The sequence below is a fragment of the Suhomyces tanzawaensis genome, assembly GCF_001661415.1.
Source record: "Suhomyces tanzawaensis NRRL Y-17324 unplaced genomic scaffold CANTAscaffold_3, whole genome shotgun sequence".
NCBI classification, from domain to species: Eukaryota; Fungi; Ascomycota; class Pichiomycetes; order Serinales; family Debaryomycetaceae; genus Suhomyces; species Suhomyces tanzawaensis.
In genome coordinates, this window is record NW_017963638.1 from 1,124,025 (window position 1) to 1,151,533 (window position 27,509).

The following is a 27,509-nucleotide window of genomic DNA, read 5'->3' on the forward strand; positions in this document are numbered from 1 at the left end:
TTGGGACTCAGGGCAGAGATACATACCGGAAGGAATGCTAATTGTTAGACAATACTTCATTAGCACGACCAGCAAACGGAATCGAGAATCATTACAGGCATTTGAGAATTATACTTGTAGAACGTATTTAATACTCTACATTGTTGGGCCCTCTAGACAGCGTCGAGGTGGATGGTGTCGTTGCTGCTTATGGAATTGGACCGGGAAGGAGTACGTTCCACAGTAACACCAGGCGAGTTTTGGGGCGTGGCGAAATGGGAATGGGAGGTGTCAATACTCACACTGAGGTCGCGGCCTTCCGACTGGTTGAGGGTGGATGCTGACGAAAACTGGCTCAAAATATGCAGTGGTTTGGAGTAGAACCGACGAGACGAGGTGTTTGCTGGTGGGGTGGTGGCAGCAATTTCGCTGGACGCCGAGTAGAACGAAGTGGAATCCGATGCTTGCGACTCCAGCGCCGAAGTCAGCAGGTGTAAACCTTCGAACTGGGAAGAGTCAGTGTGGTAGGTACTGGAGACAAAATCGAAGTCCTGGTTCGGGGTTGAGTCTGTTAAGGGAAGCTCATGGTCCTGGGAACGTTCACCACGAAAGTGTTCCAACTCCCCTTCTGACCCGGGGTCCTGTGAGGATCCATCGCTGTGGTACTGCTCATCAGGGCTGAATATATGGTCCACCTCGTCAGAATTGACGTAAGTGTAGTCGATAGGACGGCTCAAGTGGAGGGACTCTGCGTCGTGGACCCCAGGAACCAGAACTTCGAGATTCTGGGCCTCAAGGTCGTTATCGGTGCTGCCGTAATGGAATGCTCTGTCTTGACCAGCAAGAAGAGACTCGTTGGGGGCACTGATCACCGTGTTACACAATGGACAGCTTCTTTTGAAGTTAATCAACCAGTTAGACAAGCACCGCTCGTGGTAGAAGTGTTTGCAGTCCAAGATCAAAACCCTCGAGTGCAAAGGAGTATACTTGTCCAAACAAATAGAGCACTTGTAGGATGGATAGAAATCGCCAGGGGCAGTCAACACATGTAAGTTTTGGGCCGATTCTCTGATATCAATCCCGTTGATGATGATCTTGTTCAAGTGAGAAGTTGACGAGGTTGTGCTCGTGGAGGGCGACTCTACGAGCGAGTCATCCTTGGGGGTGTTGGTGGTCTGGCCTGTGACCTTCAAATAGTGGGCCAACCCGTTTGCCTCGATCAAGTGGTCATTGTTGAAGATATAGACGGTCAACTCCCGAACCAACTTGGAGTTGAGCAAGCTGGCCTGGCGTTTTTTGATATTCTGGCCACAGATCACCACCAAGTAGAAGATCAAGATCAACAAAGGGGGCGACAAGATCATCGAGAGCATGATGCTGAGCCAGCTCCCAAAAGACGCAGTGGACAATGTCAACACCACATCGAGCGACTCCACTGCCAGGAGCGACTGGTACGACTCGTACGACACGAACATCACTGGCAACCGCAACGAGCCGTCTTGGTTGAACGAGTTGGAGAACATGGTCACCAAGCCGCGGTAGGGCTCGTCGTTGGCCACGATCACCGCGAGCGGCTTCGAGTTGGAGCCAAGGATGTTGGTGACCTTCTCTACGAACGTGCAGTTGCCTCGCATCACAATGAGGATCTTGTTGGTGTGCTCTTCCCCTAGCTCCACGGGAGAACAGGCACCGTCAGCCAAGATATGGAAGTTTCCCCTGACCTGGTGGTTCAAAATGGGGCTGAACGCAGCGTAGCGTGCTCTGAGCTCGTTGGTGGTGATGTTGCCAGAGCGTTCCGTGGTGTTGTACTTGATGGTGGCGTCTATGGGGAGAAACGAATTGACGGCGTTTCCGAGCGGGTAGTCGATTTCCACCGCGTCATGGTGGAGCTTTTGCTCCTTGGAGGGCAAGTACAGCTGCTTGAGCTCCCTGAGCGAGTTCTTGGTCAAGTACAAAGCGTCTTCAAGGGCTAGGCCATTGTCGTTTCTGGTGCGGTAGGTGAGGATAAGCGCCAAGAGCACCAAGAAGGTGAGGAGGAGCCTGGGCTGGAACAACAGCCGGGTGGGTTGGGGCGTGCTATACATCGGGGGAAAGCAGGGTGTATGGAGCAGCAGGTGTGGGGCTCAGATGATATGGGCAGGTAAGACATGATCTGGAGTGCAGCTGGCAACCATCACGCGATGTGCGTCACGTGACCGCCCCCTGCCTGGTCACCTACTGCTGGCTGGTAGAGAACAATAGAGATCCCCACGGGATGCTTGGTGGGTTGAGGGGAGGAGTGCAGGTGAGGTAGCGTGCTGGCAGCAGCCAAAGAAATCGGGCACTGTAGCGAGATTGAGAATCGGCTAGTACGGCTCGCCTAAGTCACGATTTCTTCGTCAAAGGGACGAAAGGCATTTAGTGGGCGCTAACGCCTCGAAACTTCGCTAGCGGATAGAGGGCTTGTATCTGAGCATACTTTGTTAGGGCAAGTAGCCCATTATTGGACAGATGATTGTAGTAGTGCCGCCACTAGTCCCCCGGCGTGGCTCGTGCTAGCGGTAGCGACAGATGCAATTGGCGAGCGAGATCGCGCAACGGTTTGCAAGTAGCGAGAAAGAGGAGTTGGGGTGCAGATGGGGCAGCCGGGGCCATTGTGCGAGGCGTAGCAGTTTTGGGCCCGTTTGGGACCTAATTGGGGCCCGATTGGTGTTTGTTGAGGAGGGCTGGTGTTGGCAGTCCCCCACAGCAGGACAGCTACTGGAAGATCAGCGCTGCAGCTGTCGGCAGGGATATGGTCGTAGTGGTGGTGGTGCAGGGGGGCTTTTCGCGGTGGCTCGCGAGGCCTCGCTAATTTCGTACCACTACGGGCACTACTAGTGAGAAAATGCCAGGGAGGAAGACAGTTGAAGTGCCAGAGGGTTATGGCAGGAATTATGATGCTGCCTTGGCTGTAGAGTTTAGTCGATTGGCCTCTAGTGCACATCTGGTGGTAGAAGCGAACTCCAAATAAGGACTTTGAAGACTAGGCGAGGGCTAGGATGCACCATTGTGACAGAATTAGCGACGTTATGGCTAGAACGAGCCGTTGTGTTAGAATTATGATAGTCAAGACAGAATTATGCAATTATTGTTACATACTGCAACGTTATAACCGAGAAACGTAGGATTCTTCACATGGCAATTAATTGTGGGACACTTCCACGTCAATTAATTGTGGGACACTTCCACCTCAACTATCTCTTGCCCCAACTCCTGTAGACGTTTCTACACTTCTCCTGATCCTACCTTTGCATTCAGGTCTATATACATTAAAAAACGTCTCCCAACTTCAATCTAGGAGCAATGTTCATGGAAATAAGTTCCTGGAACAACAACTTGGCAGCATAGGGGATGGTCATCTTGATGATGTGCTCGGAACTCTTACAGGTAGTACACCACGAGTTATAGCCCATCAAACCACAGTTGTTACAAATGTCCACCTCAAATGCATCGGACGAAATCATCAAACGCTCCAACAACAATTGCGAGGCACCGTAGGCAATAACACAGTCTCTCTCCATTTCTCCCAATCTCAAACCACCGTCTCTGGATCTACCTTCGGTCGGCTGTCTGGTAAGCACAGCTCTAGGACCTCTGGCTCTGGCATGCATCTTATCCAAAACCATATGCTTCAACTTTTGATAGTAGATTGGACCAAAGAAGATGTATGCTTGCAAACATTCACCAGTGATACCCGAGTACAACATATCCTTACCAGAGTAACTGAAACCCTTTTCGACCAAGATCTTAGACATGTCTTCCAACTTGCTTCCTCCAAAGCAGGTTCCGTATTCCAAGGAGCCGTTGAGCACACCGGCCTTACCAGAAATCAACTCAATCATCTTTCCAACCGTCATACGAGATGGGAAACCGTGTGGGTTCATAATAATATCAGGAGAAATACCTTGATCGTTGAATGGTAAGTCTTCTTGTTGGACAATAATACCACAAACACCCTTTTGACCGTGTCTAGAAGAAAACTTGTCACCCAATTCTGGTCTTCTGGTCTGTCTCAACAATACCTTGATTAAGGCCTGGTCATTGTCACTAACAGACATCATGACTTGATCCACATAGGAAGGCTCTGGACCCTTGTAGTAAGCAGGAGTCTCTCTGTGACTCTCTGCTTGCTGTGCTTGTTCATTATGGCCCAATACCGACTCTCCAGCATTAGTTGGAACACACTTGTTGACATAAACTTGTCCATTTTCAACTCTGGCACCAATTTCACCCAATCCGTCTGGTCCCAAGGCTTTATGGGGGAAAATGGCGTTTCCTTCCTCGTCCACTCTCATACCAGACACTATATCCTTGGTATGGTTTGGATATCTCTTAAGTTGGATTGTGTTCTTACGAACAACTTGACAACGACCGAAACCACGATCAATGGACGACTTGTTGAGGACCAACGCATCTTCAATATCGTACCCTGAATACGACATAACAGCCACAGTGGCATTCTGACCGGCTGGTAACTTATCGTACTCAATTAACTCGATAGTCTTGGTTTTAACCATAGGTTGTTGTGGATAAACCATGAAATACAACAAGGTGTCAATTCTTCTGAATTGATTATATGCTATAGCACCAATAGCTTGCTTACCCATAGCACATTGATAGGTGTTTCTTGGGGACTGGTTATGATGAGGGTATGGAATCAATCCCGCAACGGCTCCCAACACGGTAAAAGGTTCAATTTCCAAATGGGTCACTTGATTAGCAGCATTCTCTTCAAGATCCTTTTCATACAATGCTATTAACGAATCGTTCTCTTCGTTGACGTCCAAGTATTCAACCAAACCATGGGACAAGAAATCATCGAAGTCCCAATCGCCATTTTGAAGCTTGAACAAATGATGAGCCTTGACTCTGGGGATGTTGTTTTCGACAATAATTAATGGACGACAAATTCTACCACCGTCAGTGGCAATATGCACAGCTCTTTGATGAGTATTGGTGTAGATGGAAACGAATTCCGAAACCTTACCAGTTCTTCTTAATTGACGGAAATCATTAACGAATTTGGCAGGAAATCTGGAAGACCCAACTAAGGTACCGTTTAAGAAGATTCCGAAATTTCCTGGTGCATGCAAAGTGGCTGAATCAATTCCAAGGATGTCTTCACACCCTAATACGTAACACAACTTTCTGATGGGAAGTTCTTCATCATCAGTAGTGATGTGTGTCATTAATGCCAAGTTTTTAACCAAACCACAGGCCTCACCTTCAGGTGTATCAGATGTACACAACATACCAAATTGAGATGGTTGCAAGGCTCTTGGACCCGAGACTTTTCTAGATTTTTCGAATTGAGATGAGATACGAGTCATCATACCTAAAGCTGATATATATGATAATCTTGATAAAACATGAGTAACACCAGCTCTTTCCATCTTGAAACGTTTCAACGACCAGTTACCAGTAGAAATGGCCCTATTTAAACCCATCGTGATGTTATTGGAGTGAATATTGATTGACAATAATGCATCAAATTCTGAGGTTCTGCTGGGCTTCTTCAATATTTTATCGATATTAGCTTTGAAGTCAGAGTTGAATTTCTTGAACAAATCTTCGAACAATAATGACATTAATTGACCCGCCAATTCTAATCTCTTGTTACCAACGTAATCTCTGTCATCAACCATCTTGGGGTTGTGCATGGTCATGATAACCCTTCTGGCCATAGTGGCGATGTAGAGTGCCTTTTCACGGAATTGCAAGTCGGAAACGGTGATATGAGCTATGATAGTAGTAGCAATGGCCTCGATACCTTCTTGCAATTGACTCAACTTTGGTGCACCTGCTCTTCTAATAGTCTTAACTCTCTTACCCACGTAGTTCAATGCTTGTTGCTGAGTGAAAACTTGTAATTTGGCAGCTTCCTCGAAGTTGACGACGAACAAGTCTTGGTAGTTGGAATCAGCACCACAAACCAATTGCAAAATTTCCAAATCCGAAGTGATACCCGCGGCCTTCAATACGATCACAATAGGAATGTCTTCACCAATGGAGTTGTGCTTCAAGTAGATCTTATCGTTCTTGGTAATGACATAAGTCTTGGACTTACGCTCGTGCGTGGAGGAAGTAACCGAGGCTTGGACAATGCCCTTTTTATCATCTGATTCCACAATGATTCTGTTCTTGGACAATTGTTCTTGCACCAAAATGACCTTTTCAGTCCCGTTGACCACGAAATACCCACCTGGATCGATGGGACACTCGTCGAATCTCGCCATTTGCTTTTCGTCGATGCCATCGAGAATACACTTGTTCGATCTCAACATCACAGGCATTCTTCCGATTTCAAGATCCTTGTGCATGATGATCTTTCTACCTCTGGTGTACTCGACATCCACGTAGATGGGTGCAGAATAGGTCAAGTCACGGAGTCTGCACTCATGAGGCGGCAAGATCACCTCCTTGGTTCCTGGAGCAGACGAAGACTTGTGGCCGACTCTGATGTCCAAGTACTTGAGATAGAACTCGGGATCCACGTCAGAAAGAACCAACTCGTTGGCTCGTATGATTTTCTTCAAGTCCACATCGACGAAGTAGTTGAACGAGTCCAAATGTTGCTTGACCAACCCTTTGACCTTGAGAAATGCTGGGAGAAGGTTCCACTTGTCTTCCGCAGTATTGATCTCGTCAAGTAACTTTTTGCCCTTATAAGTTGGCTGGAGAAGCTCCTGGAACGCCTCGTCGGACTCGGCTTCCACGTGGGATGCTTTACGCTTGGACATGGGCGGTGGTGGCACTGGATCGGACTGGTTTAGTGATGACAAACAACTCTTCTCAAAAGTTTTGTTGGAGATGGGTCGTGCAGGAAAGGCCGAGTGCGAGTGACAGATGGTGAGGATGAGATATTCCACGGGGACGATGGAAGAGGATGAGGTGGACGGAGAGTGATGGGGAATAATGAGGAAGATGGAGGAGGATAGGACGAAGTAGGGAATTTTTTGTATAAGTATGTTTTAAGCAAGTAGTTTGGTTTTTTGGTCTGGTGCCATTTCTGACCCGACACTAAGAGAGAATACTCCAGCTACAGTAGTTAACGTAGGTTCGACACTGTAGCTCTTTCCATAGATCGAGGCGAGGACACGTCCCTGTCTAGCAGTGGCTTATGCCTCTCTTTGAGTCTTTCATGAAGTGATATTGTGTTTGAAAAGTCAATATTAATAATTGAACTCTTCCTTTAGTCACACTAACTTGGGAAGATAAATTCTCGAAATCTCTAGCAATACTCTCGATCGATAAATAGCATGTTCCCACCCTACCTAGACTCCTCTAAGTCGCCATAGCTTCCAATAGTACCTTTCACTGAATTTGCAACTATCTCAGTTACGTAAGCACATCTACGCACGTGACACCAACTATACAATTCAGCTTCCATCGTACGGTCCTCCCCACCATGTCGTCGAGTAATCTCTTCCGTGCAACAGTCAATGAGTATCTTGAAGGGCTTCCGCAGCCTGTGCAGTCCAAGCTATACGAGGCTCCAGCCACCTGTCTTTCTATCTTCAGATTGCTCCCTCCAATGACCAAGTTCTACATCATGACCATGTTGTTCAACGAGAAGCCAGTTGCCTTGAGAGATATGGACAAATGGTGCAAGCCAGGATCTAGAAAGCTCCAGTTCGAGTCGTTGAAACGACTCAAGGCGTTGCATTTGATCAAAGAAGACAACACGGGAACGCACATCCGATTGAACTCCACCTTCCGACAGAACTTCCGAGATTGCTTGACAGGATCCCAAGCAGCAAATGCGTTTGGTAACTTGTGCACAACTCCCGATAAGCACAAGGTCGATGCTGCGTTTTTGGACACTTTTGCCTCCCAGAAGTGGGAGACTATTTTGCATTTTATGGTGGGTACCGAATCCACCGTAACCCCCTCTACTTCGGTTTTATCCTTGCTTAAGCTGGGAGGCCTTATGGAGGGCCCTGGGACGAACCCCAACAATTTGAAGATCACTAACAGTGGGTTCCAGTTCCTATTACAGGACGTCAACGCCCAGATCTGGACTTTACTACTTCAGTACCTCAACTTGACCCAAGATTTGCATATGGATCCTGTGGATGTTCTTAATTTCATTTTCATCTTGGGCTCGTTGGAGTTGGGCAAGAGCTACACCGTTTCCAGCTTGAGTGCCACACAAGTGAGCATGTTAGCGGACTTAAAGGATTACGGTTTAGTATACCAACGAAACGGAAACTCGTCGCGGTTCTATCCCACCAGACTAGCTACAACTTTGACGTCCGACTCTGCTGCGCTTAAGTCTCCTTCAGTGGCCCTTGACCAGGCATTAGAAGGTGCAGAGAACCAGGCCGTGAACACTTCTGCCACTCCTTCCTCCCAGCAAGGTACCATTATCATCGAGACCAACTTCAAGATGTATGCATACACTAATTCTCCCTTGGAAATTGCCGTGCTTAATTTGTTTGTCCACCTCAAAACTCGTTTCGCCAATATGGTGTGTGGACAAATTACCAGAGAAAGCATTAGGAATGCCTTGTACAACGGAATCACTGCCGACCAGATCATCAAGTTTTTGGAAACTCACGCACATCCCCAGATGAGATTATTAGCGAAGGAGAAATTAGACAAAAAGATCGAGTTCGATGCTAGTCACAATATTAACACTGCTGGTGGTGCACCACAATCACAGGCAGCCAGAGACGGCGCAGTGGCCCAACACAAGTTGGAATTACTACCACCCACAGTTGTGGATCAAATCAAGTTGTGGCAGTTGGAGCTCGACAGAATCCAAACTTTCGACGGGTACTTGTTCAAAGATTTTTCCAACCAGCAAGAATACGACGTGTTGTCCAGCTATGCATCAGAAGTGGGGGTTTTAATATGGTCAGACAAGGTCAGGAGAAAGTTCTTTGTGACTCAACAGGGTGTTTCGCAAGTTGTTGATTTTGCTAATAGAAAGTTACAAAGAACAAGATAGCCAGATGCCAGTAGATGAATGTCGTCCGGTATTTCAGACAGCTATAGTTGATTCATAGAATAGCTAGTCTAGTGCGGATTGGTATTCACAGATTATAATCACAATATGAACCGGTAATTGGAGGTATCGAGACTAAACACATCTTGTTATCTGCTCATCTACTTTCGAATGGACTTGTTCCTCAACAGCTATCTTAATAGATAATTCATGATAATTATGACCATAAAACCATGATTGGGGCTACAATATTCTAGCTAATTCCATTATGATAAGATTCTATGTACGTCTATCCCGAACAGGAATCACACTGTTCAGGATCTAATATATTACAAGATAATGGGGTATCGTCGTAAATGTCATATCTGTGCGGAGTTTCTGAGGAATTCTTCGTATTAATCAACGCACTGGTGGAACCTTTCTTGAGCTTCTTTGTCAGCAGATCATCAAGTAATCTGGGCGATAGTTCAGGAATACGTTTCGATGGTTTTGGATTTGACTCTATAGTCGACTCTTTGAATTGTTTTAACGCCTTGTATCTTTTTCTGTTCAAGGAAACTGTAACGGGCATAGTTTGTTCTGCCCTATTCTTGACATCCACGGTGAATTGGATAGCTCTTGCCGCTGCCTGGGTTCTCAAGTAATACATACCAGTTTTCAAACCTTTTTCCCAGGCGTAAAAGTGACAGCTAGTCAATTTCCCAAACGTAGGATTTGACATGTGAACATTCATACTTTGCAGTTGATCAATGAATCTTCCACGGTCACTCGCCATGTCGATTATGCTCCTCTGGGGGATTTCCCATACAGTTTTATAGAGCTGCTTGATATGATCTGGAATTTCTGGGATGCCTTGCACGGATCCGTTGTCGTGAATAATCTGATCCTTCATTGAAGGGGACCATAATCCCAATTCAATCAAATCTTTGAGCAAATTGTGGTTGACAACTTGAAACTCTCCTGCCAATACCCTTCTTGTGTATAAATTCGAAGTATATGGCTCAAAGCATTCGTTGTAACCCAATATCTGGGATGTTGAAGCAGTTGGCATTGGTGCAACTAGCAAGGAATTGCGAAGACCATTTTTTATGACCTTCTCTTTGAGCTCATCCCAGTCACTGAAGAAGTTGGAGGGTTTATGTTCCCACAAATCAAACTGAAGGAGCCCTTGTGAAGCCGGAGAACCCTTAAAGGAGCTATATGGACCATGCTGCATTGCGAGTTCCATAGATGCTTCAACTGCAGCATGGTAAATAGTTTCAAAGATTTGAATGTTGAGTTCCCTGGCTTGTGCTGAATCAAAAGGCAATCTTAGTTCAGCCAATAAGTCCGCAAGGCCCTGAACTCCAATCGCAATAGGCCTGTGGAGCATGTTGGACCTTTCTGAAGTTTCTATTGGGTATTTGGTGATGTTGATAATTTTGTCAAGGTTACGAGTGACGACCTTCACAATGGAATGGAGTTTCTTGAAGTCGAAGCTGATTTCACCATCCGACATCAGTATCACATATCTTGGTAGGGCGATCGATGCTAAATTGCAAACTGCAGTTTCATTTTCTGACGAATACTCCACTACTTCGCAGCATAAATTGGAAGACTTTATCGTTCCCAAATTTCTTTGATTAGATTTGAGATTACATGCATCTTTGAAGAGCATGTAGGGCCCACCTGTTTCAGTCTGAGACTCCAAAATCGAGTACCATAATTTCTGGGCCTTGATTCTTTCACCTTTTCCTTCCGATTCATACTTGGTGTAAAGGGTTTCAAATTCGTGTCCATAACAGTCACTCAAGCCTGGACATTCGTCTGGAGAGAAAAGCGTCCAATCTTGGTCAGCTTTTACTCTTCTCATAAATAAATCTGGAATCCAGAGCCCATAGAATAAATCTCTTGCTCTCATTTCCTCTTTTCCGTGGTTCTTCTTCAAGTTGAGCACCTCAAAGATATCTGCATGCCATGGTTCTATGTAAACGGCTATGGCACCAGGTCTCTTGTTACCTCCTTGATCAACGTATCTAGCAGCATTGTTGAAGACTCTCAACATGGGCACCAAACCGTTCGAAGTGCCACCAGTACTGGCTATTCTGGACCCTCTAGCACGGATATTGTGGGCATGGAGACCTATTCCACCTGCAGCCTTGGAGATGAGGGCACTTTTATGGAGCGTTTTGAAGATCCCATCGATCGAGTCGTCCTCCAAAGCCACGAGAAAGCAGGAGGACAAGTAATTATTGTTTGTTCCAGCGTTGAAGAGGGTCGGAGAGGCGTGGACAAAGTACTTTTCAGACATCAAATCGTACGTTTCCTTGACCTCGCCCAAACTGTTGCCATGGATCTGCACGGCCACACGAAGGAACATGTATTGAGGGGTTTCCTGGACCTCGCCGTTGCATTGCAAGAGATACGACTTTTGCAACGTCTTGATTCCGAAATAAGGCAAGTCGAAGTCTCGCTTGGGGACGATAAGGCTGTCTAGGTACTCTGCGTGCTTGGAAACGACTTGAAGGAACGCATCCGAGATCAACGACTTCTCGGAGTAAGAGGCATGGATTTGTGCTATCGTGTTGCTGAAACTAGTCGTAATGGACTCTTGAAGCTTGTAGGCCTCAACTCGTCCTGCCAACGTCGAGTAGTCCGGATGGTAGATGACTCGCGACGCGAGTACTTCACTTGTGAGGTCGTAGATGCTCGTGTTGGTGAATTGTTCAGGAAGTCCGTTTTGCACAATCTCCACCACCCGATCTATACCTAGGCGTGTGTAATCAAGATCTTGGGCTAGTGAGTTGAGAAGTTTGGCCAAATTTGGACTTCTGAACCCATCCTTGGAAATGGACCCTTCTGCGCCGCTGGACGCAACAAGAGGCTTATTTTCTAGGGTCATTCTGGTGTGGTTCCAGCATTTGCCGCCTAAGAAGGTTGAAATTGTGATGGGGCAATGGTCGTGTGCTGCACCGATATGTGCGTAATTTAACGGTTTGGACCATAAGTGAAGGGACATTTCCGCAAAACAATAGGAAGACAATAGAGAAGCCAAGTGGGTGGATGGCAGGACAATGTAATTGTGGCCAATGGTGGAAACCTGGAATGTGTTCTCGTTTTGAGCACAACAATTGAACTGGAGTGGCTGTTTTTCTGATACTCCACTGCTGGTTGGGTTGTGTCAATGTTGCCCAAAAAGCGATACTGGCGGCATTTCCAGAGTATTGAAGAACGGATGAGGTGCTGAGGCGATTGGGTTGTGATGACTTGGGAAATTCGGATTATTGGGGCTTCGGGCCACGAATTGCCAATGGACCCAATTTTGGGCGCCACTATCTACATAGGAAAACAACTGATATCAGTCTACGGGTTGGTGCAACATTAAAGGTTTACTGTAAATGTATTTAGGAGAATTAAAGTGGTCCATTGCCTGCGCGTTCATATGAACCTCAATTCTTGACAGTGCAGGCAAGCTCCGAAGCTTGCAGAGTAGTGCTGCAGGGGAACAAATGTGCATTGATGCACAAATATACATCAATGTCCAGCAGCCCTCTGCGATAGACAATGATTTTGGGAATTTGAAACTGTTGGCCATAGAGAGAAATACAAGCCATTCTGGGGCATAGCCTGTTGGCCACAGAAATGCAGTCAACTCTGGGAACCGTTTAGGGAGTACGTCAATTGTTGGTCGATTTGTTGGTCAATTTGTTGGTCAATCTGTTGGTCAATTGCTTACAAGGTTGGCCACAGCTCAATGCTAGCTAGATTCCGCATCTTTCTCAGTGGGCCATTTGGCAAATACCTGCAATTTGGCCTCGTCGGGGCTCTTCTGGAGAGAGAGACAAGCAGCGAGAAAGTCTCGCTGGTCAAGCCACTGGGCAATTTGACGGTCCAATTCGCTCTCCCTGCTCAAGAGTTGGCTCTGATAGTGTTGCGGACTTAACGGTTTCACAGCCAACCGTTTTGGGGGCTGTACGTTCACTTCCAGTGGATGCTGGTCTAACTTCCTCTTGGTGGTGGATTGGAGCATGGTACGAAAGTGGTAGACATCAATTGGGGGCAGGTATATTCAAGCAAAAATGTAGCAGGATACCGGAGTTTGCCAGAGGTTATATATGCTCGGAAATACCCCTTATGTACCTGAATGAGGCTAAAAGGGGAGGCAACCAGGCGGTCGCAACTATTGTCGTGCCAACAAATGCAAAAAAGAAAGCTCGCACTCAGGATTGAACTAAGGACCAACAGATTTGCAATCTGCTGCGCTACCACTGCGCCATACGAGCTTACTTGTACAACGAGGCGGGCGGGTGCGGGACCGGTGGAGTTGTGGGTCGTGCGCCAGCCAAACGCACTACCTGCAGGACGCCGATATCTCCACCAGGCCCGCCCGTTTCGAGCATTGTTCTTCACAATAGCCCAGGGGCTTGGATTGTCCGCCCAAAACACTCGACGAGCAATAATGGGCGGTGGCCCGCAGGTCACGCAACGGCCATATCGGAGATACTACACGGGCATCGTGGGTATCGCCGAAGGGTTTATGGGTGAGGATTTTGCCCACCTGGCCCCCACACCCCCCATCACCAGGATGCCCGGGGGTGTGGTCACCATCTGCACGCGGGGCCAGGCATTCGCAGCTTGGTTCATTGCCCGCCTGGCTCAGATCAAAGGTTCGTAACCGTGCGTCAAGCACCAGTTTCTCTGCAAGGTCCGATGCCAGCGTCTGGAGCCCGTTGTCGACACACAGGTGAGATCACGAGGTGGTGGCAGGGATGCGACGCCTGGGCAGGGCCCCCGAGCCAAGGGGCCAACTGTGGGGAGAACCAGGCCCTGGGCAATCAACCAAGTAGAAGATTGACGAGGGGCTCTTCCAGTGCGGTGCAGAATATAACCCGATTCGAACACCATCGCGCATGACAAGATTTGGCCAGATTTACCTGCCCGCCTGGCCGGGTATCTACGCATAATAACCGGAGTCGTCTATTAGTACCGTCTATAAAGGAGAGGGGGAAATTAACACATTAAGGAAGTGAACAGTCGTGAGTGGTCTAGAAGACCTCGTAAATCATATGCATTCTGCGCCAGGACTAGCCTGGCGGTAGTAAGGATGTTGGGTGGTATCAGTAGGCACCGAGTGCATCAGGCGTGGTATGACTGCATCAGTGGCATCAGGCGTGGACTGACTGTATCGGTGGTGTCTTTTCGTGCCTAGTAGTGGGCCTTGCGGGCCCGCAAGATGTAGTTGATGGTGTCCATCATGTGGTCGTGGGTGGTGGCCAACGGCTTGGGAAACGTAAAGTCGATGCCTGCAGACTTGTAGATGGCCACGTCGCTGGCAGTGTTGCGGGTGGTCACCGCCACAATGCCCCACGAGTCGTACTTGCGCTGGCTGCGCATGTGGCGAGCCAAGTCCACGCCAGTGATGCACGGCATCTCGATGTCCAAAAACACCATGTCAAACGCCTGATGCGCAATCACGGGCTGCACCTTGGTCAGGTCCTGGATCTTGGTGATGTGACTGTTGGGATACATCCGGTTGAGCACCCGCTCCAAGATGCGGAGGTTGATGGCGTTGTCGTCCACCAAGAGGAAGCTGTAGGCCACTGTGTTTGGGGCGCGCTTGAGCAACGGCATGTGCACGTCGAGGGCGATGGGAGCGTTGAAGTACTGCGCCAGCAGCAGCTCCTTGGAGTCCACCAATGCAGGCGTCAACGGCGTGAATGGCGTAAACGGCGTGAATGGCGCACCTCCACGACGCTCGTCTTCCTCGTCATCGTCGTCGGCTTCGTACTCTACCAGGTACTCGGGAGGCGAGCTGAGGTTGCTGGCGGAGCTTGCATGAAACGGCATGCGGTACATAGGATAGTGGGTGGCATTGATATCGTTGGAAATGGTCACCGAGAGCTTGGGCCGGATGGAGAAGTAGTCGTCGGTGGGGGTGGACCCACAGCTGTCGCTGCTGCCGGAGGCGGCGTTCAGGACATGGGGGACCCCGAGCTCGATGGGCGTGTTCAATTGTAACGGACGGGATGCCATCATTGGGCTGGATGGTGTCAGATCATCGGGGATTCATGTGGTTATATAGTCTGGGTTGCGGGTGGTGCACCATGCAGAATTTCACCTGCGTTGGCAGGAAAAAATAGAGGCGGGTATGGCCATTCTAGGTTCAGACGAATGCGAAATCCCGGTGCAGACAGTTGCGCTTATGTAACCCAGGGTCTGGGATGGGGGGCCCGTGATGGGTCCAGACCGTCACGGGACAGGGGTGGGCTCCTCACCACCATGCCAACGACCCCAGCCACTGGTGTCACTGTCTACCTGGCCCTGTTACCAGCCGTGGTTGCCACCACCACCCATCCGTGGAGGGCGCAACCAACGTCTGCCCGCCCATATCGGAGGTGCCGGATTTGGTGGGTTGCTCATGCTGTTTGCAGTAATAACGGTGGAAACAAAAAACTGATCTGGGCAAGCTGGAATGGGCAACGGCGACGCCTGGCGTGGGCTGCCGAAGGTCCTGCCCAACGCACCTACTTCTGCCCAACGCACCTAGTCCTTCCTGGTGTGGCTGCGGTGTCGGCATGTTGGGACATTCGCCCCCATTTGGTGACTGTCCGGTGTAGATCTGTCTCTTTCCTAAGGCGGAGGGGATGAGACCGCCCTGGCCAGACGCACGCCTGCCGGCACGCGCGTTGCCCCGCGTCTTTCTTGCTGCGGTGCGCCCGTCGCTACTGCGCTTCCATGCGTCTTCTGGAATTGGTTCCACCCGAGGGTCCCCGCCAGCAACCTGGCCCATCATTTCTGGCCCCACCACTCCTGGCCCCAACCCCGCTATCCCCGACACCCCATCAGAGGCTTAGTGGGAGTTGATCCGCCTGGCCCCTTCAACCACCCCCACGTCCCAGCCGTGCCTCGTGGCCTGACATACCGTAGTTAAACTGTTTCAGATGTCTATTTTCTGGCGTGCATTGCCGAGTACGTCTATATGCGTGGCCCGCTATCTACAACTGGGCCTGGCGTAGCCGAAACCATACCCAGCTGGAACATTCCTCAGTTTCAGACAACTTCCTGAAACGGCAAGGTTTTCGCAACCACCGCCATGTTCCTTTGACATATGCTGAACCTTCCCAGACAACATAAGCCTGGTGCAGAAGCCACAGTGGGCGACATTCCTCCTGTGACCTTTATAGCCTGCGACATTCGTCCTGTTACACCTACGGTGTAATTGAGTTCTGTCATGCGACATCCTATTCTATTTCTGTTCACCTTCCACATCCATGACTGTTAACGGCTGGTCCAACATTCTTCTCTTTGACCTTCCTCATCCATGACTGACTGTTAACGGCTGGCCCAACATTCTCCTCTTTCACCTTGTCTGGCATCGCATCCTACTGATATGCGATCTCGCCCATCAACCTGATACACCGCTCGATATTCTCTCCTCTTTCTGCACACACAGGCACGATCTTCCAGCCTTCTTCGCTCTCCACAAACTGCTTCAACAGACCATATTCGGCTCCAGTTTCACTCAAGTCCGCCTTGGTGGCCACCACCAAAACCTTCTTGTCCCGCATTCTCTTCTCTCCCACCTCCTCCAACAATACCTTCAAGTCCTCCACCGGGTTCGGCTTCTCGAGCGAAACCACAAACACCAATCCGCCCGACCGCTCGATGTGTCTCAAGAAGTCTAGACCCATACCCTTGTTCTGGGAAGCCCCCTTGATGATCCCGGGAATATCGGCCACCGTAAACGGGTCCTTATCTATGGAGGTGAAAATGGTTCCCACAGTGGGTTGCAAGGTGGTGAATTCCCAGTGGCCAACCCTTGGTCTCGCCCGGGAAATCGCTCGCAATAAGGTTGACTTTCCTGCGTTGGGGAGCCCCACCAACCCTAAATCGGCAATAAGCTTTAACTCAAGAAGAAAGAACGATGTGATACCTTCTCTTCCACGCTTACTAAACCTGGGGTTTCGGATATCCTTGGTCAAAAAATGCATGTTGCCCATCCCGCCTCTTCCCCCTCTGAGCAACGGAATAGGACGCTTGGTGGGCTTGTCGAAATCGATGCCTACCAACGGAAACTTGTCCTGTCTGAACTCCTCCACCACAAGCTCGTGGTCGTGCTCGGTGACCCGCTTGTTGAGGTCGGTGAAGAATTCTCTCGACCGGTAGTACTCTTCGTCGTTCTCCTTGAACGACCAGCCCTCGCCTGGCTCGTACCCACTGCGGTGCAATTGGATCTGGTTTTTGTCGTCGCATTTCAATTCAAGCTTGATATCATCGAGCTGTTGGCCTTCTCTGCGGTACAAATACTTCTTAAGCACCATGGGGTCGGGGATCCACCGGATAGTGGTCCCCACAGGTACTTCTATGATCACATCCTCGCCCACAGCTCCGTCAAGCTGGCTGCCTTTGCCTGGAGTACCGTTTTTGGCCTCGTAGGTCCGTTTGATCTTGTGCAACGAGCTCATATTCCGATTCACCACGCTGATGAATACGTCGCCTCCGTCGCCTCCGTCACCTCCGTCTGGCGGTCCTACTGGCCTGTTGGCGTCTCTGAAGAAGGACACACACCCATTGCCTCCGCGCCCACTTTTGGCACGAATGACTTTGAGGTCAATAAACGTTCTGTTCTCGGTTTTCTTCCCTTGTTTTGACAAGGTGTTGACGGTGTTGTAGAAGACGTGGTGGGTATGGTGCAAGTTACCAAAGAAGTATTCACTGAGCGACAAGAGTCTGGCACTAAGACCATCTTCATCCACACCCAACTCGCTGAATTTGATGGTTTCATCGCCGTGAACAACCGTCCCTGTCGGCAATCCTTCGTACTCGGGATTGGTCTTGAGCTCTTCTTCTGTGTGGATCACATAATTGGTGATGGGCTCGGCCATTACTTGCTCTTCTTCTTCCTCGTAGACATTTTTCACGGTAGACGAATGGAAAAACGGACGTGACGGCTTCAACGACACGCATGGCCGTAACTGTCCACATCTCGAAGCCCTGCGGGACAAACTGTGGAGTGTCCGTAACATGAGCAGGAATGGCAGCCAAAGCTGTTTGGGAGGCGACGTTTGTATGTGCGGTCACGTTACTCTGGATCACGTGCCGCCCCATCTCATCTCAATTTTCATCCTCCCCATCAACTCCAGCTCCACCACAATGTCGTTTGAATCCCTAGGCGTGGCCAAGTGGCTCGCAGAGGCCCTCGCGGCCATGAAGATCCATACCCCATCGTCCATTCAGTCTGCGTGTATCCCTGCAATTCTCGCAGGCCATGATTGTATCGGAGGTGCCAAAACAGGAAGTGGTAAGACCATAGCCTTTGCACTGCCCATGCTTACGCAATGGTCCCAAGACCCCTTTGGGATCTTTGGCCTCGTGCTCACTCCCACCAGAGAGTTGGCCTTGCAGATTGCCGAGCAGTTTGCTGCATTGGGATCGTCCATGAACATCCGAATCAGTGTGGTTGTGGGAGGAGAAGATTTCGTCAAACAAGCCATCGAACTCCAAAAGAGACCTCATTTCGTGATCGCCACGCCTGGAAGACTTGCGGATCATATCTTGAACAGCGGAGAGGAGACTATTTGCGGATTGAGAAGAGTCAAGTACTTGGTGCTAGATGAAGCCGACCGTTTGTTGAGTAACAGTTTTGGAGGCGATCTCGAGAGGTGCTTCAGCGTATTGCCACCCTCAGAACAAAGGCAGACGTGTCTTTTCACTGCCACTGTCACTGATGCCGTGAGAGCCTTGAAAGACAAGCCCACGGCTCCAAACAAGCCTCCAGTGTTCATCCACGAGGTGGAAACCGTCGACAAAGTCGCCATTCCAGCTGGATTAAAAATCCACTACGTTTTCGTCCCATCCTACGTCAAGGAAGCATATCTCAACAGTATTCTTAGCTTGTCACAGTACGAAAAATCCACAGCCGTCATTTTTGTCAACCGCACCAAGACAGCAGAGGTGTTGAGAAGAACTTTACGGAAGCTCGACTTCAGGGTCGCTTCGTTGCATTCGGAAATGCGTCAGGCTGAAAGAACAAATTCATTGCATAGATTCAAAGCTGGGGCTGCGCGTATATTAATTGCTACTGATGTGGCCTCCAGAGGGCTTGATATTCCTACCGTTGAGTTGGTAATAAATTTCGATATACCTGCAGATCCAGACGATTTCATCCATCGTGTGGGTAGAACTGCCAGAGCAGGAAGAAAAGGTGATGCTGTTTCGATTGTATCGGAAAAAGATATCGATAGAATCCAGTCTATTGAGGAGAGAATTAACAAAAAGATGGAGTTGTTGGAGGGTCTCAGTGATGATCTCGTGATTGATAACTCGCTTGCAAAAACCAGTGTTGCGAAGAGAGAGAGTTTGATGGAAATGGACAAGGAAGACTTTGGGGTAAGGAAGGAGAATAATAGAAACAAACGGAAGGAAGTGGCAGGAAAGGTGTCCAAGTCCAAGAAGAAGTCCAAGAGCGCCTGAAAGGCTCAAAGTAGTTAATACTTTAGTTAACGTATAACAGCAATGGGCTTCAGATTAATCACGACTAGCCATCTGATATGAGCCGTACAACTCCATAGTAATTAATGAATAATAGCAGGAAGTTCAAGTAGTTCACAAGTAAGCTGAGGAATGAGCCTCGCAAGCCTTCATAGTAATTCATTTAGAATATCAGGAGCTTTCCATATAATCGACGAAAAATGATATCAAATCTGCTAAAGCAGATAGTAATTAATTAATAGCACAAGGATGATCAGAAACATCGTAGGATAATGAATTTCTAATCCATACAGCATCAAGCCAGCCTGACGATTTCCCATCCTTACTACCACTGATTCTCACCCCGATGCGCTCCTAGCTTTCCAGGATATACCCGTCCACGATTAAGCTCACGTTGATAGCTATCAACGTGACAAACACACAAGTCATGCACACCACCGTGCTCATATTATTATAATTGTAAGTCTCGATCTTGTGAGAAGCATATCTCTGAATAGTTATCAAATAATTGATTCCACTCAAAATTAGCACAGCAAATGCCAAAACCACAAGCACGAATGCAGCTGCTGTGGTGTAGGCTGTTCTGTTGAACCCCTTCCGGGGTTGGTGTGGCTTCGTGGGTTTGCCTGAAGTGTTGAGTTTGAAGTTCAACACCATTCCCAACGCCGAAAACACCAACGAACATGCAAATCGGATGAACGTAAGACATGTTCTTTCCAGCTGTAGTACGTCTCTGGGCTCTGAGGCGGTGATTTCCATCACAAGGCTGTAGGGAAACCCAGAAAGAAGGTGTCTATTTTGGCCATAATCGATGTCCTGGACTTCAGGAGACGGCGTGGGTTGGACACCCGACCCAAGCGACTTCCGGTACAGCTTCAACTGCTCCTCGAACGTATTCATGGCGATAAAGAAGAAGGATACGAATTTACCATAATTATGTCGCAGCGTGCACAAAGGACCCTGTGTGGCTTAACGAGAATTCGAGGCATGTGCTCAAATGACGTGAGAGAGAAACTTGGCTGGGCAAACTGGCCGCTAGCTGGAAGCTCCACGAAACATCCGTACTTCAACACCGAAATTACTACAAGTTAAGGAAAAGAGGAATACAATACACCCAGACAGGTATTGCAAGAAAAGGCCCAGTATTCCAAGGATCCAGGCTCTGTACCGCGAGCTAGTTGGTTCCGTCGATCCTCTGGATCAGACTCCCCATTTCTGCCTATTTTCTACCGTTTCTCTGTCTTCTCCCTTTATTTCTCCCTTTATTTGTCCATAATTTCTCCATAATTTCTCCCTATATTCTTCCCATCCCCATCATTCCAATGTCGCACTTCCGCGACATCGCGTCCCTCATCCAAACCATAACATATCTATCTCATCTAGAAACAATCACCCATCTCTACAACATGAACAAAAAAGGATGTGTCAACTGTGGCCACCCCAAGCTCATAGTGAATCGCTACAACCCGGCAGGAGACGTGTCGTGTGAACGATGCGGTACCGTCCAGGATGAGAACCCCATCGTCAGTGAAGTCCAGTTTGGAGAGTCTTCACTGGGAGCCGCCATGGTTCAAGGTGCCATGGTGGGAGCCGATCAGGCCAGAGCAAACTACGGAGGAGGACGGCAGAACGCCATGGAGAGTCGTGAACAAACGTTGGCTAACGGGAAACGGAAGATCAAGAGAATAGCCGCTGCCTTGAATATTCCCGAGTACATTTCTGACTCTGCGGGCGAGTGGTTCAAGTTGGCGTTGGCCCAGAATTTCGTCCAGGGTAGAAGGTCCCAGAACGTTTTGGCCACCTGCTTGTACGTGGCTTGCAGAAAGGAAAAGACCCATCATATGTTGATTGATTTCAGTTCGCGATTACAGATATCCGTCTACTCGTTGGGTGCAACCTTCTTGAAGATGGTCAAAGCCTTGCATATCGTGAATCTCCCGTTGGCAGACCCTTCGCTTTTCATCCAGCATTTTGCTGAAAAGTTGGACTTCAAGGAGAAGTGCACAAAGGTGGTGCGAGATGCAGTCAAACTTGCCCAGAGAATGTCTGAAGATTGGATTCACGAAGGAAGACGACCTGCCGGTATTGCTGGCGCCTGTGTGCTTTTGGCTGCTAGAATGAACAATTTCAGAAGAACTCATGCCGAAATTGTGGCAGTGGCACATGTGGGTCCAGAAACCTTGCAGAGAAGATTGAACGAGTTCAAAAAAACGAAATCTGGAGAGTTGACTGTCAACTCCTTTCGGGAATCCGAGAAAACTGAATCATCAAACCCTCCTTCGTACGAGAAAAATAGAAGTTTGGAACAAAAGATTGCAAACAAAATATTAATTAAAGAAATGGCAGTAGCCCAGTTTGATAACTGGCTATTGAAGCAAAGTCAAGCCGAATCCTCGGGTGTGCGAGCTGTACTGGGCAAGTCGGAAAAACCCAGTGATAATACCAGATCTAGGGCTAAAGAAGCAGCAGGTAATCAGAATGAATCCGAGGAGATCGAATCTGAGAAGGATCAATCTGAGAAGGACCAATCTGAGAATCCAAGAGACTCAAATGCTTCTTCGGAATCTAGTACTACAGTCCGGGAAGGCGAGCCGACTTCGATACTTGAAGGCGTTGACATAGACTCCGTTCCTGAAGATGAAGAGCCTAAGGACAATAAGGATAAGGATTCTATCCGTTTGAGAAAGCATCATCTATTCATGGATAAGCTTTTGCAAAACATCCTTGCTAGCAGTGATTTGACTGCTCTGGAGATTCACAATGAAGTGACTCGAGTACTTCAACGTAAGAAAAAAAGTTTGGAAGAAGCTATGTACGCAACTCCGGTAGAAAAATCGGCGGACACAGATGGGGGTGTGGATCCCAACAAGCCTAAGAACTTGGTGAAGTACTTACCTAAAACTCATGAATTACTCGAAAAGGTGTCATCCAGTATCGAATTGAATAGTGATGATGATGATGAAATCACGCTTAATTGCGAGTTGAACGAGGAGGAGAAACAACTCAAAGAGCGGATCTGGACCGGATTGAACCACGACTTCATCATTCAACAGGAAAAGAAGCGGTTGAAACAGGAGGCAGATCAGTTGGCAGGTAACACCTCGGGACAGCCTCGTAAGAAGCGTCAAAAGCAAATCAACACCAATATTGACCAGATGGGTGTAGATGACGCTTTGAAAAACATTGGCGTGAATGAAATTACTGGAGAACCGTTGACGGCAGCCGAAAGTTCAAGACAGTACTGGGAGAAGAAGCCGCTTTCGAAGAAGCTCAACTACCAGACGTTGGATCTTCTTTTCGAAAACCCCAAGTAATGAATAACTCAGTTGACCTACCAAGCTATTGTTTTCAAGGGCTTGGATACCTGACTGCCGGTTGAGACTCCTATGAATCCCAACTAATGACGCTAGATGTATAGGATGTAACGAATAGATGAAATGGGTGCAAATGATTTCGCGATAAAAGGGTTCTCCTAGTAGCAATACCCTAATAAATCAGAAAAAGATGGTTTACAATTTAGAAGATAATGCTTAGCACGAAGTCCATTGTGAGTGACATTTGTGAAGTGACTACAATTCGTTGTTTGTACGTTTCTTGGCGATGTAAAGATTCAAGACAGTGTCGCAGCCACCAGCACAGCTATTGATTTCAGTCCTTCTCACGATACAAGTATAATACCAATAAATACCAGAAGTCACTGAACTTATCATGTAAGAGAAAGGACACCAGTGCCATACGGCACCGCTCCCACCACTTCATCCCCGTAGTGTCTTTACCTCTGGAGCCCATCGGTTTTGGTTATCTACGGATTCACCCCCACACGACTCCATCTCATCGCCCTAAATTTTCCACCCATATTATTTATCAGTTACCATCTCTACTGATACACTACAGACACCATGGGTAAGAAGAGAAGATGTGCCGTGTTGCCTACCAACATCATTTTGTTGCAGAATGTCGTGCGTAGAGATCCAGAGTCATACTACGAAGAGTTCGTCAAGCAGTACTCCCATTACGAGTCGTTGAGAGACATCTTCTTGATGAACCCCAACGGAGACAAGAACGCCGAGTTTGCTGAGCTCATTGGCTTCGTCTCCGCCGTGTGCACCTGCTACCCCAAGGAAACTGCCGAGTTTCCCAACGAATTGAAGACCATTCTTTCCACCAACCACAGAGAGTTATCCCCTGACTTGAGAGAAAAGATCATCCAATGTTTGACCATGTTGAGAAACAAGGGCATTGTCACAGCCGAGTTCTTAATTCAGACGCTTTTCCCATTGTTGACTGCCTACAACGCTGGAAGCACCACTGGACAACACGTCAAGGCCTTGAGACACCAGATCTACAGCACCTTGATTTCGCTTTTGAAGTCCATGAACACAGGAGCAAAGAACCAGAAGCTCAACAGATCCACCCAGGCGTTGTTGTTCAACTTGCTTGAGCAGAGAGACAGCCAGGGGTTATGGGCAACCAAGGTCACCAGAGAGTTATGGAGAAGAGGTATCTGGGACGACTCCAGAACCGTGGAAATCATGATGCAGGCAGCTGTCCACCCAGACGTCAAGGTGGCCACTGCTGGAGCCAAGTTCTTCTTGGGTGCTGACAAGGAAAGAGAAGATAACTTCGAAGAGTCATCCGACGAAGACGGTTTCGACATGTCAGCCTTGAAGCACAAGATGAACATCAACAAGAAGACCTCAAAGAGAGGCAAGAAGATGGAACTGGCTGTCAAGCAAATGAAGAAAAAGAACTCGGCCAAGCACTCGGCCACCTACCTCAATTTCTCTGCTATCCATTTATTACGGGACCCCCAGGGCTTTGCTGAACAGTTGTTTGACAACCACTTGAGCAGCAAGAATGCCAACAAGTTCGACTTGGAGCAGAAAATCATGTTCATGAACTTGATCTCCAGATTAATCGGTACGCACAAGTTGACAGTGTTGGGAATCTACACGTTCTTTTTGAAATATTTGACTCCTAAGCAGAGAGATGTCACCCAAATCATGGCTGCTGCTGCGCAAGCCTCTCACGACTTGGTCCCTCCAGAGTCCATCATGATTGTGGTCAGAAAAATTGCCGACGAGTTCGTCAGTGACGGTGTAGCTGCTGAAGTTGCCTCAGCTGGTATAAATACCATTAGAGAAATTTTAGCCAGAGCACCTTTGGCCATTGAAGCTCCATTATTGCAAGACTTGACGGCCTACAAGGGCTCCAAGTCCAAGGCTGTGATGATGGCTGCCAGATCTTTGATCTCATTATACAGAGAAGTGGCTCCAGAAATGTTGGCCAGAAAAGACAGAGGAAAAGTGGCCAGTATGGAGTTGCAGCATGGAGAAAAGAACAAGTTGCCACAATTCGGTGTGGAAAGCTCCAACATCACCTCTATTCCCGGAATTGAGTTGTTGGCTAACTGGAAGAAGGAAAAGGGTAACGACAATGACGAAGACGACGATGCCAACTGGGAAGTTGATGATGAAGATGATGAAGACGACATTGAAGGTGACTGGGTGAATGTCGAATCCGACAAGGAAATAGACATCAGCGACTCCGAAGATGAAAAGGACGACGAGACTAAGGAAGAGGAGCCAGAGGAGGTGGTAGAAGCCACCAAGTTTGACGACGTCTCCGATTTGGAATTGTCGTCTGACGAAGAAGACCTCGATGAAGACGAATCCAGACCCACCAAGAAGGCCAAGATCAGTGCAACTGAGGCTGCTGTCACTGCCACCACATCCCAAGACGCCATTACCGAGTTGCTTTCGTCCAGAATTTTGACTCCAGCCGATTTCGCCAAGTTAGAAGAATTGCGTACTGCAGCAGGTGTCGAGAAGATCATGGGTAAGAAGAACGAAGACCAAGTTGACTCCACCACCCTTGTGGGTAAGGTCAAGTACAAGCAATTGCGTGAAGAAAGAATTGCTCTTGCTAAGGAAGGTAAAGAAGACAGAGACAAGTTCGGATCCAGAAGAGGTAAGCGTGAAAAGGCACATTCTACAACTAACAGAGAAAAGGAACGTAAGAAGAATTTCGTTATGATGATTCACAAAAAGGCGGTCCAAGGAAAGCAAAAGTTGTCGTTACGGGACCGTCAAAAGGTATTGAGAGCACACATTACAAAGCAAAAGAAGAAGGGACATTGAGATATATAGTAATAAACATCGTAAATAATACGGAGGGGGCTGGCCCGAAGCAACTAATAGTACATCAAGAATTGGAAGACCAGTCAGGAACTGATCATAAACAAAGAAGGTCCAACGCGATTTTTCATCAAAAATCGTAAAAGTAACACCGGATTAGCCTCGAGAAAAAAGTGAAGTAGAATTATAAAAACACAGGCTGAAACCACTTAAACATTATAGGTTTATGAAGAAGCGACAACAGGCTGCTTCTTCTTCTTCTCGCTCTTCTTCTCACTCTTTTCACCCTTCTCCTTGTCCAACTTTCTCTTCTTTTCCTTCTTCTTTTCCTTCTCCTTCTTTTCGATATCCAAAAGTAAGCCATTGGCCTCTAAGGTTTCTGGCAATGCGTTCTGGGCAGCAGCAGCGGCAGCCACCTCTTGGGCGACAGGAGCCTGTTGTGCAATGGCTTGCGCTTCGTCCAACGACTGCTTGTACTTTTCCTTTTCCTTCTGGTACGCCTTGAGCTCGCCTGCGTATTTGGTTTGCCAGTATTCCTTGTCTTCCTTGGAGATGTTGTTCCATCTGTCCTTGACGAGCTCGTTCATGTCAATTGCAGACAACGCAGGCTTGCCTTCTCTCTTGCGTTGTTCTCTGATCACTTCACGGGTGTGGAAAGCAAAGGCAAAGTAGATGGTCAACGGCTTCTTGGGGGCATTTGGATCCCTTTCAGCCTTCTTCTTCTTTGGCTTCTCGTCAGCAGGAGCAGCAGCAGCGGCAGCAGCAGCCGACGCCAACTGGGCGACGTCAACTTCGCCCACATTGGCAGCATTGGCCACACTGGCGATGTCCTCACCTTCGATCTCAGAGATCCGCTTCAAGGTCTCTCCCAAGCTTTGCAAGGCATCGCTGGGGTCGGCCAGAGTATCGTCAGACACGAGCTTGTAGAAGTTGACGGTGGCAGCGGCAGCGTCTTGGGCAGCCTTGGATAATTCGAAAAGGGATGCCACGAGAGAATCCTTTGCTGTTTTGAGGTCGGACATGTTTGGTGTGTGTATGGAGTCTCGCTACGCTAGTGAAGAACGGTGGTGGGAAATTAAAGGATTGGTGGGAATTGAGGGGGGTAGGGACGTCCACGGGCGAGCGAGCGTGACGGTGCCGCGCCAGCGTTTCGTGCTATTTCTGCGGTGCGAGGCGGCACTGGCCAGAACCGTGGTACCGGGAGGGGGGTTACCCGGCTTCTGTGCGCGCGTTTGTTGTTGTTGCACCTGTTTGGGCGCTAGGGGCGGGCGCGGTAGCGGTAGCGGGAAAGTTATGAGCTTAGGTGGTGGCGGTAGCGGGAGCTGGGGGATACAAGCGGTAGTGGTACCGGCGACTAAGTGGTCAGGGAGTGATTGTAGTAACATCGGAACTGTGCGGATCGGTACTACACGAATGTCACTACAGTATCCTTCTACTGCAATCCCTTCTACTGCAATCCCTTCTACTGCAATCCCTTCTACTGCACGATCGAACTACTCGCGGTAGATGTTTGTAGTGACTCTGTGCTGGTGGACACTCTCGCAGTGGGCCAGTGCTGTGCGGTGCGATCTCTACCACGAATTCACCGGGCATAACTCAATAACAAACCAGAAACGTTACAACATCCACGGTGTAGAACAGTGTGCTGGTAGTGATAATTCAAGTAAGATAGGACATTAGTTAGATGAGTAGCTGTTTAGGTTGTAGCTTTCTTTATTGACTCGATTTCTTGTCTTGATTTTTGCAATTTTTTGAAACCTTTCTGTAAAAATACAATGTACGAGCTTTTACCAACAACTAGTGAAACATATTAAGTAAAAGTTTCAGGCGAAATTACATTTGGTAATTGATGAATTTAGTGTAATACCATCCTGCTATATTATGTATTGACCAGCAGCTATACACCAATAATCGAATTTGAATAGACATGGATAATCCTCACTACTCAGGGT

General features: G+C 48.2%; 12 protein-coding genes and 1 non-coding gene across 13 annotated transcripts; 4 read left to right on the forward strand and 9 right to left on the reverse strand.

Moving 5' to 3' along the window:
- Positions 1 to 761: 761 nt before the first annotated feature.
- Positions 762 to 2,042, reverse strand: CANTADRAFT_32026 (uncharacterized protein; the record flags this gene model as incomplete). Its single annotated transcript, XM_020208429.1, has 1 exon — positions 762 to 2,042. A coding segment is annotated over one exon (1,281 nt), but the record flags the coding sequence as incomplete, so codon positions are not given.
- Positions 2,043 to 2,371: 329 nt separating this feature from the next.
- On the reverse strand, positions 2,372 to 3,331 carry CANTADRAFT_25810 (uncharacterized protein). The gene has a single exon (XM_020207540.1). The coding sequence runs from the start codon at positions 2,942 to 2,944 to the stop codon at positions 2,459 to 2,461; it is 486 nt and encodes a 161-aa protein (XP_020065206.1). The 5' UTR covers positions 2,945 to 3,331; the 3' UTR covers positions 2,372 to 2,458.
- CANTADRAFT_25811 (DNA-directed RNA polymerase III core subunit) lies at positions 3,182 to 6,774 on the reverse strand. The gene has a single exon (XM_020207541.1). The coding sequence runs from the start codon at positions 6,738 to 6,740 to the stop codon at positions 3,270 to 3,272; it is 3,471 nt and encodes a 1,156-aa protein (XP_020065207.1). The 5' UTR covers positions 6,741 to 6,774; the 3' UTR covers positions 3,182 to 3,269.
- Positions 6,775 to 7,408: 634 nt separating this feature from the next.
- CANTADRAFT_21342 (TFIIH/NER complex subunit) lies at positions 7,409 to 8,953 on the forward strand (the record flags this gene model as incomplete). The annotated part of the gene is made up of 1 exon (XM_020206687.1): positions 7,409 to 8,953. One exon carries the CDS (start codon positions 7,409 to 7,411, stop codon positions 8,951 to 8,953), a length of 1,545 nt encoding a protein of 514 aa, XP_020065208.1.
- Positions 8,954 to 9,203: 250 nt separating this feature from the next.
- Positions 9,204 to 11,833, reverse strand: RNR3 (Rnr3p; the record flags this gene model as incomplete). The annotated part of the gene is made up of 1 exon (XM_020207542.1): positions 9,204 to 11,833. A coding segment is annotated over one exon (2,594 nt), but the record flags the coding sequence as incomplete, so codon positions are not given.
- Positions 11,834 to 13,140: 1,307 nt separating this feature from the next.
- Positions 13,141 to 13,212, reverse strand: CANTADRAFT_t119. The gene has a single exon. It is a non-coding gene; the product is annotated as a tRNA-Cys (tRNA).
- A 510-nt stretch (positions 13,213 to 13,722) lies between these two features.
- On the reverse strand, positions 13,723 to 14,869 carry SRR1 (Srr1p). Its single transcript, XM_020211205.1, has 2 exons — positions 14,825 to 14,869; positions 13,723 to 14,728 (listed from the first exon to the last, which is right to left on the reverse strand). Exon 2 carries the CDS (start codon positions 14,558 to 14,560, stop codon positions 14,135 to 14,137), a length of 426 nt encoding a protein of 141 aa, XP_020065210.1. The 5' UTR covers positions 14,561 to 14,728; positions 14,825 to 14,869; the 3' UTR covers positions 13,723 to 14,134.
- A 1,442-nt stretch (positions 14,870 to 16,311) lies between these two features.
- MTG2 (putative GTPase) lies at positions 16,312 to 17,814 on the reverse strand (the record flags this gene model as incomplete). The annotated part of the gene is made up of 1 exon (XM_020206688.1): positions 16,312 to 17,814. One exon carries the CDS (start codon positions 17,812 to 17,814, stop codon positions 16,312 to 16,314), a length of 1,503 nt encoding a protein of 500 aa, XP_020065211.1.
- A 268-nt stretch (positions 17,815 to 18,082) lies between these two features.
- Positions 18,083 to 19,402, forward strand: DBP8 (ATP-dependent RNA helicase; the record flags this gene model as incomplete). Its single annotated transcript, XM_020211595.1, has 1 exon — positions 18,083 to 19,402. One exon carries the CDS (start codon positions 18,083 to 18,085, stop codon positions 19,400 to 19,402), a length of 1,320 nt encoding a protein of 439 aa, XP_020065212.1.
- Positions 19,403 to 19,774: 372 nt separating this feature from the next.
- CANTADRAFT_89676 (uncharacterized protein) lies at positions 19,775 to 20,320 on the reverse strand (the record flags this gene model as incomplete). The annotated part of the gene is made up of 2 exons (XM_020211596.1): positions 19,775 to 20,213; positions 20,274 to 20,320. The coding sequence occupies 2 exons, from the start codon at positions 20,318 to 20,320 to the stop codon at positions 19,775 to 19,777; spliced, it is 486 nt and encodes a 161-aa protein (XP_020065213.1).
- Positions 20,321 to 20,458: 138 nt separating this feature from the next.
- On the forward strand, positions 20,459 to 22,865 carry BRF1 (transcription factor TFIIIB subunit). Its single transcript, XM_020207543.1, has one exon. It carries the CDS (start codon positions 20,743 to 20,745, stop codon positions 22,732 to 22,734), a length of 1,992 nt encoding a protein of 663 aa, XP_020065214.1. The 5' UTR covers positions 20,459 to 20,742; the 3' UTR covers positions 22,735 to 22,865.
- Positions 22,866 to 23,319: 454 nt separating this feature from the next.
- Positions 23,320 to 25,560, forward strand: SDA1 (Sda1p; the record flags this gene model as incomplete). The annotated part of the gene is made up of 2 exons (XM_020209848.1): positions 23,320 to 25,014; positions 25,132 to 25,560. 2 exons carry the CDS (start codon positions 23,320 to 23,322, stop codon positions 25,558 to 25,560), a joined length of 2,124 nt encoding a protein of 707 aa, XP_020065215.1.
- Positions 25,561 to 25,856: 296 nt separating this feature from the next.
- On the reverse strand, positions 25,857 to 26,579 carry HMO1 (Hmo1p; the record flags this gene model as incomplete). Its single annotated transcript, XM_020208811.1, has 2 exons — positions 25,857 to 26,288; positions 26,349 to 26,579. Coding segments are annotated over 2 exons (663 nt in total), but the record flags the coding sequence as incomplete, so codon positions are not given.
- Positions 26,580 to 27,509: the final 930 nt, after the last annotated feature.

What these genes read in the sequence shown, in the direction of transcription:
- CANTADRAFT_25811 (XM_020207541.1), bottom strand. Translation starts at nt 6,740, where the DNA reads ATGTCCAAGCGTAAAGCATCCCACGTGGAAGCCGAGTCCGACGAGGCG.
- CANTADRAFT_25810 (XM_020207540.1), bottom strand. Translation starts at nt 2,944, where the DNA reads ATGTGCACTAGAGGCCAATCGACTAAACTCTACAGCCAAGGCAGCATC.
- BRF1 (XM_020207543.1), top strand. Translation starts at nt 20,743, where the DNA reads ATGTCGCACTTCCGCGACATCGCGTCCCTCATCCAAACCATAACATAT.
- SRR1 (XM_020211205.1), bottom strand. Translation starts at nt 14,560, where the DNA reads ATGCCGTTGCTCAAGCGCGCCCCAAACACAGTGGCCTACAGCTTCCTC.